At 40.6% G+C, this 16,697-nt stretch overlaps 1 protein-coding gene across 6 annotated transcripts in view; it reads left to right on the forward strand.

Annotated features, from left to right (window-relative positions):
* The window catches only part of Thrb (thyroid hormone receptor beta), a 327,980-nt gene extending 319,017 nt beyond the window's left edge, over nucleotides 1-8,963 (forward strand). For all 6 annotated transcript variants that reach the window (XM_010640155.3, XM_010640157.2, XM_010640156.2 and 3 more), the window contains one exon: nucleotides 4,203-8,963. In XM_010640155.3, the coding sequence (XP_010638457.1) occupies nucleotides 4,203-4,444 (242 nt within the window). In that variant the 3' untranslated portion in view covers nucleotides 4,445-8,963. The remainder of the gene's footprint in view (nucleotides 1-4,202) is intronic.
* Nucleotides 8,964-16,697: the final 7,734 nt, after the last annotated feature.

Consider the following 16,697-nt stretch of genomic DNA (forward strand, 5'->3'; position numbering starts at 1 on the left):
ATTATGCTGTTCTCGAAGAAATAAGACTTAGAGCCCATCTTAAGACTCCCTAAAAGACCTAACCTCTATATGCTTCAGTGACCTTTAAAATAAAGGAACTGAACTACATATGTGGGAATTATATTCATGGGAGTGCTCAAGGTAACTTTTTAGCTGAGACTTTAATGGACAAAAACAGTTTTAAGGGCTGGGATTTAGCTCAGCAGCACACTGCCCGCCTGGCAAGCACAAGGTCCTGAGTTCGATCCTGGGTACCAAAAAGAACCAGTTTTAAATAACATTAAATCACACAGAGAAGAAAGCTATTTCTTTTGCAACCTGTCTCCTAAATAAGGCAAGGAGAGAGTCTGTGTGCTACTAGGCTGACTTTTACACCTCCACTATACATGCCACCTTCCTTTTTGAATAGTAAGATAGTGATCTCAGGAACAAAATCTTTGCAAGAACCTTTAGTTTTAATAAAAGGGGTTTTATTATTTAATAAGGGTTTTGTAATGCATCCACTTTTGTGGTTATCTTCTGTTTATGACAAATGGATTTTTGTTTCTGAATACATTTCCTCTGCAGTGACTCAAGATGATTAAATAAATGATTTAAGTAAGGTTACATAAAGAAGGAAGCAGGCAGTGGTGGCAAAAACACCACCAAGCAACTAGTGAATTACTCTTCCCAAGTCTGCCTTAGTGAGGTTGTTGCTGCCTGAGTCAGGTGACATATCTTATAATTTTAAAACATCCCCCATCCTAGTAACATGGGTCCTTTTCAAAGATACTGCCATATAAAAGAAGCTCCCTGTTCTGCCATGTTGCTTTCTCTCCTTTGTTTGGAAACAGCCTGGCAGATCCTCCCCGTGATAAAGGCTTGTTATGGTCCTGGTCTGGTCCTGGTTTTTGGCTCTTTCTACCTAACACATGCATATCAGAGTTCCTATGCTCCAATCCCTCCTCAGCTTTGTCTTCTAAGCCCCAGAGTATGTTTGGCATTTCAATTGCACAAAGGCCTTTACCAGAGTGCTATTGCTGGGCTCCATGATCCTGCAGAGATACACAGAGGGCAAAAATGGGAATGATCCCAAAGACATTTCTCTGAGAACTTTTGCCTTATGGACTTAAAAAAAGGCTTTGGGGTTTTTTTTGCTTTTTTTTTTTTTTTTTTTTTTTTTTGGTACCGGGGATTGAACTCAGGTCCTTGCGCTTGCTAAGCAGGCCACCAAACCGCTGAGCTAAATCCCCGGCCTGGCTTTGGTTTTTAAAATCCTTCCCTCTTCCTAACTTTTTTAGTATGAATTGAGCATCATTAAAATGTCATTTCTTTCTATTTCTTTTATATGAAAATCTTATTTTTCTCTCTCATCAAAGAACAGAGTTTCAATGCCACAAAACCCGAGCTGTATTTTCTCTTTGAGGAGAGACATCCATTCTTTAGGGTTTAAAAAAAAGTTTTGGGGTTTTTTTTTCTTTTTTTTTTTTTTTTTTCTTTTTTTGGTACCGGGGATTGAACTCAGGTCCTTGCGCTTGCTAAGCAGGCCACCAAACCGCTGAGCTAAATCCCCGGCCTGGCTTTGGTTTTTAAAATCCTTCCCTCTTCCTAACTTTTTTAGTATGAATTGAGCATCATTAAAATGTCATTTCTTTCTATTTCTTTTATATGAAAATCTTATTTTTCTCTCTCATCAAAGAACAGAGTTTCAATGCCACAAAACCCGAGCTGTATTTTCTCTTTGAGGAGAGACATCCAAAGCAATATTTTGTTGATTTTCTTTTATGATCAAAAGTTGCAGGATTCTTCTGACACATTCAAAGGAAAAAAAGAAAGAGATGGAGACAGAGAGAGCAGATCCACTGAGCAGCATTACCACATATGAAAGGAAACAAAATTAAAATGCACAGCTTGCCATTTGAACCAGAGGATTCCAGAAACCCATATAGTTTGTTTAGTCTTAGAGTAAGGATTGAGATTTAGCTTTATCCCTTCCTTTCAGATGAAGCAGAACTCTGTAGCAACTGGTCTCTGGGGTGTGGATTCATTTGACCAGAGCTACAAAGAGCAAACTGAAGAGAACTGAGGAGGAGAATGATTGAGATGCCTGGATGTTTGAGGAATTCACCCAGACTGATAGATTATTTTGCTGCCCGGGTACTTGCAGCCTGGATATTCCCCAGTCATTCAGCCTTTTTGTAGCATCCATTCAATAATCTTACTGAAACTGGTCAGAGTCCCTTCCCACATACTGTAGGAGGACCAGTAATCTCTCCAGCCCAAGGAAGTTTTAGGGATACACATGGTCATGGTCTCTCCTGCTCGGGCTGCCCACTGTGACTAGTCTCTTCTCTGTAGAGGGTAACTCCAGCACAGCTCAAGTCTCCCTTTCTCTTCATTGTAGTTGTCAAAATCACCGCCAACACAAGGCTACTACAGGTAGCAATTTTACTACAGCTACAGTGGTCTCTCTTTATCTGAGGTTGCACTTCCCACAGTTTAAGCTTCCTGCAGTCAAGCATGGTCCAAAATTACTTATTAGAAAATTCTAAAAATAAAAAATGTGTTTTAAATTGTGTGCCATCATGATTAGTATGATGAAATATTGTACCATCCTACTCCTTACCTGGGATATGAATCATCCTTTTATTCAGCACATCCATGCTATATATCCTACCCTCCTGTTAGTCACCTAGTAGTCACCTCAGTTTTCAGATCAGTTGTATCACCACGCATGTGTTCAGGTTACCCTCAATTTATCTCATAATGGCCTTGTTTTAGTTGTTTTCCTCATCATTGGCACAAAATACCTGACAATCAAAACCTTAAAGGAAGAGTGGGTTTTGGGGGTTTTGTTTTTTTTGGTTTTTTGGCTCACACTTCAGACGTTTCAGTCCTTGTATGGTTGGCAGCATGGTGGAAGGGCCTGAACTGAGGAAAGCTGCTCACTTCATGGCAGCCCGGAAGCAGAGAGAGAAGCAAGAAACCAAGAAGGGAGATACACCTTTCCAGGCTGTGTCCTCAGTGACCCACAGCTACCGTGCACTGTGACTCATCACCTTCCTAAAGCCCCATCTATGAGTGCATGAGGATCTTGGGGACATCTAGATATAAACCATAACAGCCCCAAAGCACAAGAGTAGCAATGCAGACAACTTGGATATGCCAAAAGGAAACAAAAAGTGCTTGCTTTACACGAAAAGGTGAAAATACAAGAAGATATTTTGAAAGGAAGAAAGAAAGCACATTCACATAGCTTTTATTACAGTGCATTGTTATAATTGTCCTCTAATCTCTTATTGTGCCCAATTTATAAATCTAAATTTCTTAGAGGTGTGTATGCATATCCTCAGGTTCTGTGTTTGCAGATTCCACCACCCCAGATTGAAAATATGGAGGGAAGAAGTGTCCGTACTGAACACTTACACACTTTTTTCTTGTCATTAACCCCCAGACAACAGAGTATAACAACTATTTACATGGCATTCACATTGCATTAGGGTATCATAATCTCAGGAGACTAAAGGATATGGGTAGATATGCCTAAGTTATGTGTAAAAACTATGCCATTTTATAATGAGGAACTTGAAAAGCCTCCAAATTTTGTACCCACGAGGGTCGTAGGACCAATCTTCCCCATGGACAGAGCAACTGTAGATCCAGGGTTCAGTACTACCTGCAGCCCCAGGCATCCAGGGGAAGTCTTATCTGCCATGGACAGGAGGAGGCTACTGAACAAAGGAAGGGAGGGAGTATTGCTGCAGCCCAGCAAACAATGTAGTTGGACATCGTGCTGCTTTGTCGAGGAAATCCCTTCCTGTCCAACTTTCCCCCTTTGCCTGATCTCTTCTCATACCCCCCGCCGAGTGTTTCTGTCTCTCCTCTCCTCTCCTTTCTTTTCCCTCTCCGTCCTTCCTCTCCTCTCCCAGACAGAGGAAATTCATCATTTTTCCCTTATCAGCTATGCTACCCTAGAAAGTAGACATTCCTTCTCATATCCACAGAGGTGATTTGCCCAAATTATAAGTATTTATCTGATCAAAACACTGTTGCTCCCCTGTCTCTTGGCCCCTGGTACCCCAGGATTCACACCCATGCATGCTCATTCCTAGGAGATGCACAGGCCACATCTGCCCACCTCCCACGGAAGGACTGCATGGGACCCGGCAAGCTGCCTCCTTTTCCACCTCGGCATTAATATCCATCCTCTTCCTTCCTCCCAGATCGCCCAGGGCTTGCCTGTGTTGAGAGAATAGAGAAATACCAAGATAGTTTCCTGCTGGCTTTTGAACACTATATCAATTACCGAAAACATCACGTGACACACTTTTGGCCAAAACTCCTGATGAAGGTGACGGACCTGAGGATGATCGGAGCCTGCCACGCCAGCCGCTTCCTGCACATGAAGGTGGAATGCCCCACAGAACTCTTCCCCCCTTTGTTCTTGGAAGTGTTTGAGGATTAGACTGACTGGATTCATTCTCATAATTCCTACAGCACTACTGGGTGTCATTTCATTCCATTGCCTAGCTCTTTATTGTTCGTTTCTTTGTCTCTTTGTGTTGGGAAGGCTCGTTTGGGGGTAAAGGGAGGTGTCCTTGGCAAAGACATGGATGAAATTGCCCCTCGAATGTGGGTACTTGTAACTATTGCATTTCGTCCTCTGGTCCTTTGATGTGAATGCTTTGAAGGGTTTTGCAGTTGCGGAGGTGGGGTGAGGGACAATCATTATTTCACCAGCATCAAGCCATCACCAGCTCCCACCTGTCCCTGGTCAAGACTCGAGCAAGCCAGAAGGCACACAAAAGACTAAGGAAGCCTTACAGCCAAGATAATACAGTCATCTTGATCCAATCTGATTTGTTCAGGGCTCAAGTTAGCAAAGCACAGACCACCTTTGGCAAGACATAGTTTTCAGCTTTTGGGGGAAAGATTCAAACAAATTTTCATCTAGTTATCTGTATTTAGCCCTCATTCTCTCCTAGCAGGTTCACTTGGAATGTGCAGGAATATTTGTGCCCTAACAAATCAGCTATCCATTCAATATCATTTTTGTGACTTTTTTATTTAATTCTAGTTATACAAACACAACTGAAAGATGTGCAGGTATATGACTGACTGAGGCTACAAGGAAAATAATTTTCTTGAGTCAGCCCAAAGAAATTAGATTCAACAGTGTTAGTGACTGCAGTTTGCAAAAATTCATATAGTATTACCTCGGGGTAAAAAGGCTTCTTTACAGTTTTGGCCCACAGAAACATTCCCACCGAAATCAAACCTATTTACAGGGTGTCATCACTTTTCAATGGCATCTGATCTGTCATCTCCAAGCTCCTGAACTTATTTCTCCTGACTGCATCTTTGCTGAGCTGACAAGAGATTTCCCTACGGATCATATCTTCTAATCGAGGAGAGAGAAACAAGCTGAAATTTGAGTCTTATTTGGAGGAACTGTGAAGCAAGATTAGTGTGGTTTCACTCTCAGTTGAAACACAGTATTTGTGTACTGATTGCTTGAGGATGCTTTCGTCTGGTCTTAGATCCTCAAGTTCTTTGCTTGATTCACATATACTTTCTGGTTCCCCTTTCCCTCTGACTCTGAGGCACTACATAGCTTGACTTTCTCTAACCACCACCAATCCCACCACTGATCCTCCTGTCCTCTCTCCAGCTTTACCCTGAGTCACTCAGCAGAAAACCTCTGCAGTCCACGTTAGGGAACACACTCTTGCCTTCACTGCCCAACCCATCATCCTACTGCCCTACCAACCAAGATGGAGTAACTGTCCCGGAAAATCAGTGGTGACACCTCAGCACTTCAGCATCAGAAAATGGGCAAGAAATGTGCCCATGCAATTGAATGTACCTCATTCCTCACTGGCATGGTAGATGTAAACTATTCCTTTGCCTGCCTTTTACTGCCTTATCCTAAAAATATTGGGGAAGATAAGCCATATCACTGAGATTTACCTAAAAACAAAAGAAGGAAAGTCACTGTGAAAACCAAGTTGACTAATTTCATTTTAGGTTTGGGGAGCACAATTGGCCTAGAAGTCAGGGCACCTTGGTTCCAGTGTGTACTCTGTTGGCTGGTACATTCAGAACCTTGAACCTTGGTTTTCTTATGTGATAAGCAAATCAAGATCTCCAAAATCCGTCTCACCCTCCACATTGTGTGAACTGGAGGGAAGGGTGAGTTCTTTGGGGGTGGTTTCTTTCACATTCAAATTTCTAGCTTTATTACAAATATAGCCCATGAGCAGTTAAGGAACGTATACCTGACACTGATTCAAAATAAAAACTGTATACAATACTAGTCAACCATTCAGAGAAAGCACTGTGCCCTTGGGAAAAGGAGGGGAATAGCATTCAAAATACCAAAAATGATTGACAATAGTTGAGGTGGGGGGGGTGATGTTCTAAAGCGGTTTTACTGGCTTCTAGGGAAAGGAAACAATATTGCTATGGAACACTATTAATGACAGAGAGGAAGTGGGTGAAGAGTATAAAAGTATGACCATGAAATTCCTAAGCATCTCACCTGCTTGGCACTGTCTACAGACAGCTGTTCTGGATTTTGTCTTTTCCACACAGCCCCCAGCTGGTCTCCTTACTTACCTGCTGTTAGCACCTTAGCCCCTCTGCTGACTCACCTCCAAAGATAAACACTTGGCCATCTCTAGCTCAAGGGGATTTGAGGAGTTTGTTGTGTGGGGCAAAGGAGTGAGAGGAAGACATGCAGGTTGGGTGCTGGACAGGCTCACAGATGCAGGGGTGTCCAGCTCTCCAGGGAGTGTCCTTATTTTGTGTCATGGATTCCCCAGAACAAACTCCAGTATCAGTGCAGAGCCCACCCCCAAGCTCAGAACACTTTGCGGGATTGACCACAACTGGGCATTGGCCGTATGGTGACGTATTTATGGCCATCAGGCCCTCCCCAGGCAAAGGAATGTTTGATCCTCACCTCCTTAAATGATTGCCTTACCTAGGCAAAGCCCCGTCCTAGAAGTGTGTTGAAGGCTGAACACCTTATGCTGATAGAAGTCAGTTTCTGGTTCAAAGGAAAAGCTTTAAGGACTCAAAGATTGGTGCCCCTGGTGATGACAGCAACTAACCTCATTCCGCGCAAAACTGACGGGGGTGCTTAGTGTATCTCAAGACCCCATCTCATAAAACGTAACTGTAAGGATTTGCTCCTGATTTTCTTTTTAAACCTTTTTTCTTATACTGTCCAGACATCTAAATCATGTGAATGTGAACCTGAAAGTTTTCCCTCCTGCCCCACCCGTGGGGAGGCACTCCAGTAGAGAACACACCCACACCACTGGGGTCCTTATTTATAACTGTCCTCCTCCAGAATCGGAAGGGGTGGGCACACACCATGCACTCTTCTGTACCTATCTGTGTGTACTCTGCTCATCGGTTTAGACGTGCAGTTCTCCAGAAACAGTGAAAACGGTGAGAGATTTCCTTCTCTATGAGTCTGCCCAAAACACTACGTGCCGCCTCAGAGCCTCTTCCAGTCCCGTGAGCTTCCGTCCTCAGTGACGCTGGACGTGTTAATGCTCAGCCCAGCCACGCCCTCATTTGTGTCCGGATGGAGACCGCCTCAGCCTGCAGTGCAAGCATCGGGAGGAATGCCAGGCCCGGCTCTGCTCCAGCAACGCCATTCTCCGTCCTAGCTGCTCCTTGCAAACAGGTGTACAAGCCTTGATCTCCCAACACTAAGCACCCCCGTCCCGACGCAGCCTCCTTGGAACTGCTGAGGACCCGCAGAGCATGTCACTGTCGGTGATGCATTTTTATTCTAGGGAACTCTAACCCATCCGTGTCATATTGACCTTTTGCTGCATGAGTCCTAAATTATGAAGTCGGTCATGGTTTTTGAGATGTAGCCAGCGTTTATAAGGCTAAACCTTTTTCATGAACTTTTTAAGTGACTAACCAAGCCACAGTCCTCCTCAAAAGGAGAGTAATGACAGATATTTAAATCCCTGTGCCCTCTCCAACGGCCATGGCATCAGGTTCTAAAATAAGCTCGTAATTTTTCCTGTTATTTTAATAATATGGAAATATTAGCATAGTGTTTCTTTTGATAGTGATATACTGTAATCCATATTTAAATTTTATAGAGAAATTTTATTGTACTGTGATGTAGATATTTATTATCCAGGTAAGGATTTGCCCAGTGTGTATTTTTTACAATGAAACATTTTACTTTAATCTTTAAAAAAAAATACATTAAAATACATACACAAAAAAAAACAGACTAGGGAGAAAAAAAAAAGGTTTGGCCTTATCACAGAAATTTTACTGTGCTGTATAAATGTTTGCAAATGCAAAAAGTGTGCATTTCTAGTGTGTTTCACATTAATTAATGCCGCCTTCAAGAGCAATATCATGCAGGTAAAACGCTGTTTGTGGCTTTCTGTTGCACAGTTAAAGCTGACCCACCTTTATGCACAAGACAATCAAATATCAGTCTGTCCTCAGGATGCAGATAGTGCTCATGTAAATCATGGAGCACAGTGTGAGACAGAAGACATTTTACACAGGCGTTGATATGGATGATCAGGGCATGAATCAGCTGATGTGACTTTCTACCATTTCTTTCTTTTGGTTCTTCCTTATGGACTTGACATCTTTAATTTGCTAAGAGCCAAATTAGTTCTCCATGCTTTCCACAGAGAAAACACTTTTCTTTCATTCTATACTATTTTCATGCCCTGAAGACTGGAAAAATGCTACAGAATTGAAGATTTACAGTCATTGGAAGATTTATGTTTTGCAAACAGTGTTGTGATATTGCTACATTGGTAATATTTTTTTCAGCCTAAAACTCTGTTGAAATCTGTGATCAAAATGTTTTAAACTATCCAAAAAGAAAATTTGTATATTTGGGAAAAATGAATTTTTACATAGCTTTTGTATGCAGATATCAAATTGTAATTATGAATATAGTGGGCGTAGATAAACTCATAAGCTTAAATTCTAAAAAAGAGGAAAAAAAAGAAAAAGCTTATAATGGATATATTTTCCTGTCTCTTTCTTTAAATAGTATTACTTTTAAATAGCACAGAGTTGCCTGCTCTTGTCGCCTCTGCTGTCGCAAGGTGAGGTGCGGTGACAGGGATGCTACGTTTCATAATGAACATATTTACATGGGAGAGGAGGAGAGGAGAGGACTAAAAGGTCTATGAGGGTCACTTCTTTGTAAGGAGCTTCGGTGATGGCAGAAGGAGAAAAGAGGCTTCTGTAATTCCAGGAACACAGTCCTTTTCTTATCTCAAAATTTTCCATAATGTTATTAATGGAATTATACTAACAGTAGCTACCAAAATTTATCACACTCTCCGCTACCATCAACACACATTGATGGACTCCTTGTGACAAGTGACAAAAGCTAAGTCAAACTGGCTCGAGCATAATGGTTTTGCCTTTAAAACCTGGAAAATCTGAGGCTATGACACTTCACACATGGCTGGGTCTGGGTGCTCAGTATTATCAAAAAGTCCTGGCTCTGCCTTTTACTTCACATAGACTTCATGTTCCGTTAGCCTTTCACCTTCCAGCAAGCACCAGTAGCTCCAGGATTAGCGTTATAGCTCCAAATATAGTGGAAAGACTGTTTCTTTTCCCCAAAAGTGTCCAACAAAAACCCTAGGACTAAGTCTCATAATACACCCAGATTGAGTCATGGCCCATTCCTGCATCAAAAACTGGGGTGAGGAGAACTGATATGCTAATGAGCTGAAGGACTCCTGGAACTGGGCAACTGGATGGATAGATAATAAGCCCCATCTGAAATACAGACAGATTTGAAACAGGAATGATTACTCAAAGAAAATTCTAAGTCCTGCTGCCCTAGTAAATGGGTAATAATGGTAGGCAATCAAAAGCAAAAAAAAAAAAAAAAAAAAAAAATTTTTTTTGAGGAAAAAAAAAAAAAAAAAAAAAAAAAAAAAAAAAAAAAGGCCACACCAAAGTTAGTCTAAAAGCATGCCCAGGTTCAGCACAGCTGTGGCATCACCCTAACACAGAGGAGGCTCGGTGTGATTTGGCTGGGACATGAAGCAAATCAACACTTTCCAAAAGAAGTGCTTGATAACATTTTCCCTTGACTCATGAAGAAAGTCAGTCCAGGTAAGATGGAGCAAGCGTTTCTTATTTCCCTAGACTAGATCAGTACAGATGAATTTTTTCTAATTTCTGAGTTCTTCCACTCTCTGTTCAGAATGCTTTTTTTTTTTTTTTTAACGGTTCCAGGGATTGAACTCAGAACCTTGCACTTGAGAGGGAGGTGGCAAAACCACTGAGCTAAATCCCCGGCCCCAGAATGCTTTTATATTTATCTATTTTTTTTATATTGTGTACCTCCCAATAAGTGGAATTGTCATTAGTTTCACCAACATGCACAACTTCTGTTGTTCAAAGCAAAGAAAAACAGTATAACTACTGAAAATGTAGGGTGCTACAGATCTCAAGAGAAAGCACAGGCTACTTGATAAAAATGTACCACATTATACTCTACAGACAGAGTTCACTAACATCAGACACTAATGAACTCATAAATGAAGTGTGAATGAGCTCAGAAAATGATACATATTGGAAATTATGTGAAAACGAGAAGAGAACTGTCTTAGGTTGGGTTCCCCTAAAGCAGAGCCCCAAGGAAGCAGAAATGGAGGGAAAAGGCAATGAGGCATAGAAGGAAAGAGAGCAAACATAAGAGGCATTGCTGAGTCGCCACACTTAGTACCAAGCATAACTGAATACTCAATTGTGCAAGACCCTCTCCCAAAGGGCCATATCAACTCTTGCTTCTCAACATAGTCAACCCCATTACCAAAATGGAGTCTGAGGTTCCTCCACTTCTAGAGTGTAAATACTTGGCCACAGATCAGGTCTAGCAGTGGCTCATGATTCAGAAGCAAGAGCAGTCTCCCAGTTGGAGGAAGCTGTCCCACTCCTCCAAATGGATGGCAGATGAGACGGCAAGAAGGGGAAGCCAGTGGCCCTCAGGCCACAGGTAAATGGAAATTTAAAAATTTACAGGGATTTGATACAAGGGCTCCTCAAGCCAATGAGTTCTTCCCCTTATCTGAAGAAAGGGCATGTGCTCTCAAGTGCCAAAGAGAATCGCACAGCTCAACAACAAACCTGTATTCATGGACTGGTCTACAGAGGGGCTTAATTTAATGCAAACTGACCAGGTAAGTTGATTGTCTACTTAGTTACATTTTTCTTCTAGTAGTTCTGAAAAACTGAACACATATAAACTAATCATTTAATTATACATTGTTAGGTTTGTTTTGTTTTGTTTTGTTTTTATACTGTGGATCGAACTCAGGACCTTTGCTTGCAAGGCAGGCAGCGGAACCACTGAGTTAAATCCCCAGCCCTATTAGTTTTTCTTATGGGTAGCTCATTCATGGGCAAAATTTTTCTAGGTAAATATATACAGTATTGAAATTTTCATAAAAGTCAATGGACATTTTTGTTTGTTTTTCCCACAAAACGTCATTTGGTGCAAACTTTTTTAGTCTAGAAAGTAACAAGATATCTGTTAGGACAGACTGATAATAGCCTCTTTATTTTAATTTTCTTTTACACAACACCAAAGGCAGTAAAGGAGGCAAACACATATAGGAAAAAAAAAAAAACACCTTCAAATTAACAAATCAGAAAACTCCTGAGCCCATAAAAAAATGCAGAGATATGAATAAACACTCCTTAGTTTTACCCTTAGTGCTAGAAAGATGCCACAGTCCTTATTTGTGGCAGATATAAAAGTACATGTCCATTCTAACTTTTCTAATGGGCATTTTTATCCCTGAAGAATTTTTTTAGGATGTCTTTCCACTATCTAAAATCAAAGACAGACAGAACTTTTGTGAAAATGAACTACATTAAAAGACAAAGAATATGAGGTCACCAAAGATAGCTCTTTGGTAAGTAAACTGCCATGTGAGAATCCAGTTAAACATTTTAGAATATTCATCCCCATTTCCCCCTAGTACTTTGACCAAAGATAAAACCCCACGTATCAGTTACTGAAGAGTCCGCTGAGCCTGCCCACCCAGGACGTGCTGGGTGTCTGTGCTGCCTCCCAAAGTCCTTCACTACTATGTTGGAGTAAGCAAGAAGGGCCCACCATGCAATGAACACATGCTCTATGCCAGGAGGCATGCTAGACCCTTTCAGTTACCTGTACTCCTCCAGACAAACTAGAAAACAGTGTCAGCATTTTTATACATATTTGACAATAGGGCAATAGAGGCACAGTGTAAGTACACAGCTTCTCCAGGATCTTAGAGTTGACAAGTGTCAGAGCCCATGGGGTTTCAAGACCTGTGTCCATGTCTTCTTTTTAAAATCTTCACTAGTAAGATCCAGGTAAAGCCTTATCCCCTGAAAAAAAACAGAAATGGCAACCCTGCTTTGAAAAGGTTTGCCACTGTTCTTCTTAAAAGACCTATCTACCCTAATGCAAAAAACACCCACTTTCTAAAGACAAGCCACTTCTCCTTTCATTAAATTGTTTCTATTGCAGGACCACTAACTGGTGTTACAATAAAAAGAGTAATATCTCTTTGCAGGACATATTTATAATCCAGCTGGCTGCTAGACATATCATTCTAACAAGGGGGTGCACTGGGAGTTTTTGTTTTTATTTTTGGCCACCATCAAGTTGGAGCAGAGTCAGGGCCAGGGATTTAGCTCAGAAGTTCCTCTGCCTACCTTGCAAGTGCAAGGACCCAAGCTCAGTCCCTGGTACCCCCGCCAAAAAAGGAAGTTTGAGCAGAGCCAAGTGCCTGGTCTGATAGGAGAAGAATTTACAGCAGTGCAGTGTTGGGGGTAAGAAGATGGGCAGATAAGCAAACAAGTTGATAGAAGCGCTTACGTTTCAAGGCATGCTGTAATATTCTCAACTTTAGATAGTCAAATAATTGGCAAATATATGATGCAGATGCATTTTTTTTGAGAGCAAATGAAAAGGGATATTCAGATACCATGTTGGTATAGGACAAGAGGGCCAAAGCAAAGAGGATCTTAATAGTAAGCATCCTACAAGTCATAGGATTCCAGGGATTGCTTTGTCTAGTTTCAAAAAAGTGGGAGAAAAGTTTTCAAAGCAGTTCACCAGAAAGGAGAGTTTCAGCTGACACCTGGTGGGTATACTGATTTAATACTGCACAGAGACCTAGGGATAAATGAGCAAATTGAAGGTCCTTGTGGAATTTTCCACCAGAAAGTAATAAAGAGCCTCTCTTACCAATCTTTACTCTAATTTGCAGCAAAAGCAAGACAGCAGAAGTCCTAAACAAAATAGCAAACCAAACCCAGATTAGAGTGCAATGTTTATGATTAGATACTTGCAGTATCTGCAGTCACAGGATTAATATCAGGAACATACAGTAAGTACTGAAATAACTAAGAAAAAGATATGACATCATGCTAGAATAGAATATTTACTGAAAGAGAACCCCAAATGGCCAGCAAGAATATGAAGAGATTGCCCACCTCATAAGTAATCAAAAACATAAAAGTTTACGCCACTGAACCCAGAAACTAGGCAGATAGAAAATACCAAAAATACATAGTAAGACTATAAGATGAGGGCTTAGTGAGAATGTAAACTGGTTCAGCCTCTTTCCTATGTTGCACTCTTACCAGGATTTCTATTTTGGAAGCAGACCTCAAACTCTCTGATCTATGGGTGGAGGCATCCTAGCACCACAGATTCTGCTGGATCAGGGAGTTCAGTTCTGGCTAAGGAAGCAGTGAATACATTGTAGGGAAGAGGGGGAAAATGCTGGGCAGAGGGTAACCTCCACAGAAATCTCTGCAGCATCATTGACCGTGTGAAATAGAAAGAAAAGGGCTAAAGGTGTAGGGAAAATGGGATGGGTAGGGGAAAGGTAATAAGGGAAAAGAAAAAAATATGAGAAAATGAAAAAAATGGAAATAAAGGGAGGGAAGGAGGGGGTGAAGGGAGGGCACGGACAAGGGGAAAAAATGAGAATCAAGACTTGTCATGTAAAGGTACAAGATCCCAATACTGAACGTAACTGTACTGTATACCTAAAATGTACCAATAAACTCAATAAAAGAAAAAAAAAGAAATCTCTGCACCATCAAAAGCACAGAAATAGACCTGTATACTGCAACTTGTAATAAACAAAACAAGACTTCTAAAAAAAATACTACTTATGTAAACTACACAAAAAGAACACTGTATGTTTTACATGAAATCAATCATACATAACCAAGGACACATATCAAGCACATTAGACTGGGAAACTATGTAGAAGAGATAAAGAAAACAAAGGGCCATGACAGGCTAGCAACTTTTGCTGTGATAAAATGAGGAGTATCATTATCAATTTGCTCTGTTACTTCCAAAAAGCTCAGCCAGGATTAATGGAAACTACTCTGTTTTTGTTTTGGTACCAGGGACTGAACTCGAGTCCTTGCACTTGTCAGGCAGGGCACCGAACCGCTGAGCTAAATCCCAGGCCCAGTGGGAACTACTCCAAAGTCCAGAAGAAGGAAGCAGAGGGTCACAATCACTGTCTTTATGTGTAAGTGGAGAATTCCCCATCTCTCAGTGTGCTCAAGCAAACACTAAGCTCTCACCTGACAATGACATTGTTAGAAGGCTAAGATCTTCAAAGAAATGACCTCTCCGACCTGCTCCAGCCCCAGGTCACATGGTGCTCTGTCCCCAGGGACCTGCTCCTGGCATTTGCCATTCCTGCGGCTAAATCTTAGGCTCTCAACAAGGAAATACATGAGAGGAACCTCAGTAGGATTCAACTTCTGGTGCCACTTACTTCAGATACATAATTATTCCCTGAAAAAGCAGAGAAGCCAGAAAAATAAATCTACCATCTGTCTCTCTGGGTTTTTTTTTAAATAACCATCCTACCAGCTCCTACAAAGCCCTTCTCTGTGCAGCCATGAATCAGACCAGCTGATTTGAAATCATTACTGGGGATAACGATGTGCCAGAATCAAAGAGCAACTCTAAAGTGAGAAAAAATATGGCAAATAAATTCTAGAATAGTCTGACACACTGGGGACATTATAGTGCCGTTGATTTATCAGAATGATATTGAATATCACAGGAGTTATTAAGAGTCAACCATACAATGAATCTCTACTTAATTGCCCTTGGTTAAGACTCACATTGGTTGTTTGCCCAGGCACGACACTATTTTGACCAAAATTAGTCTTAATTGGCTTGGCTGAGTAAAAATGTAGCCAGCAGGCAGTTTGAGATGCCTCTCTAACAATTCACAGTTTAGAGAAGAACAAAACTTTTTTTCAAAAAATGGTCTGCAGTGAATTAATCCTCCCACGTTTCAGTGCATTTTTTATTTGATGCTGCCATCATTCACTACAGAAGAGTACCCAGAGACTAAAGAGTACACGATGGATACACCAATGCCTTAAAATAGCCAGAGCCTGGGTAGTATTGTGAAATTCTGCGGTGAACTACTTCTGTGTAGGTATCTCATAAGGCGTTAGAGCTAAGAAGACAGTTTATTTTGACCATCTATCAAAAGTAGGCACAATTGGACTCTGACCATTCTAAATTACTGTGGATTACAAGAAAGACTAAAAATGTGCTGGTGCAACTTTTACCACCAAAGTAGTGATTACAAGTCACGTATTTACAAGAATTGATGCCATCCAGCTTGCCATAAAAAAAAAAAAAAAAAAAAAAAATTCAAGTGTAATCAGTCTCCAGGAATCCCTTACATCCAAGTGTAAGCTTTCTTCTTTCCCAAAATAAAAGCAGTTTCTCTCTCTGTCTCTGTGTCTGGGTGCACACTCTCACTCGTGCTAACTGTCTCTCTCTCTCTGTCTCAGAAAAAAAATGTACAAATACATCTCATATAAACAGATACTGGGACAGGGGTAGCAGAGAGCAAGAAGCACCATGATTCCTTGAAGTATGGTGTCCGAATAAAACTACTAACCCCATAGATTCAAAGAAACTTAAATTCAAGTATCTCTAGTATTCTGAGAACTTATTCTCAGAAGTCAACTACATAATTATTACTTATTTTTTTATTTCAAGTCTCTCTCCAAAGATAATTTTAATTTACTATAAAACATTATTATTCATACAGATCAGTTCAAAACTAAACATAGAATTTCTCTCAGGGTGAAGTTTAAAAGATAGTCAAATAGAACTATCACTTCTCCCTCTAAAAAGGGATCACAGCAAAGAAAAAACAACTATGTTCTGACGGAAGTGCCTGATGTACTGCAAGTATCCCAAGTATTTAAAAATCAAAAACAAACCAAACTCAGAAAAGGGGGAGAAAAGATGAGGCAGAAACAAATGAAAAAAAGGCTAAAATAATAAAACAGGTTTTATGAAACAAACAGCTGGTTTTCAAAGACATAAAAAGCAACCAACCTTTAGCTAGAGTAATCAAGAAAAAAAAGAGACACAGTGAGACCCAAATAAATTACAGAGTAAAAAGGAGACATTAAAACTGATATCACAGAAATACATAGGATCATGAGGGATTATTATGAAAAGCTATATGCTAACAAATGAAAAACCCAGAAGTGGACTAATTTCTGGATATATATGACCTAGCAAAATTGAACCAAGAGAACATGAAAAATCTAAATAGACCAATAACAAGTAGTGATATTAAATCAGTAAAAATAAAGTCTTCCAACAAAGAAAACCC

The sequence above is a fragment of the Fukomys damarensis genome, unplaced genomic scaffold, assembly GCF_012274545.1.
Source record: "Fukomys damarensis isolate Sample0158 unplaced genomic scaffold, DMR_v1.0_HiC HiC_scaffold_28, whole genome shotgun sequence".
Lineage (NCBI taxonomy): Eukaryota > Metazoa > Chordata > Mammalia > Rodentia > Bathyergidae > Fukomys > Fukomys damarensis.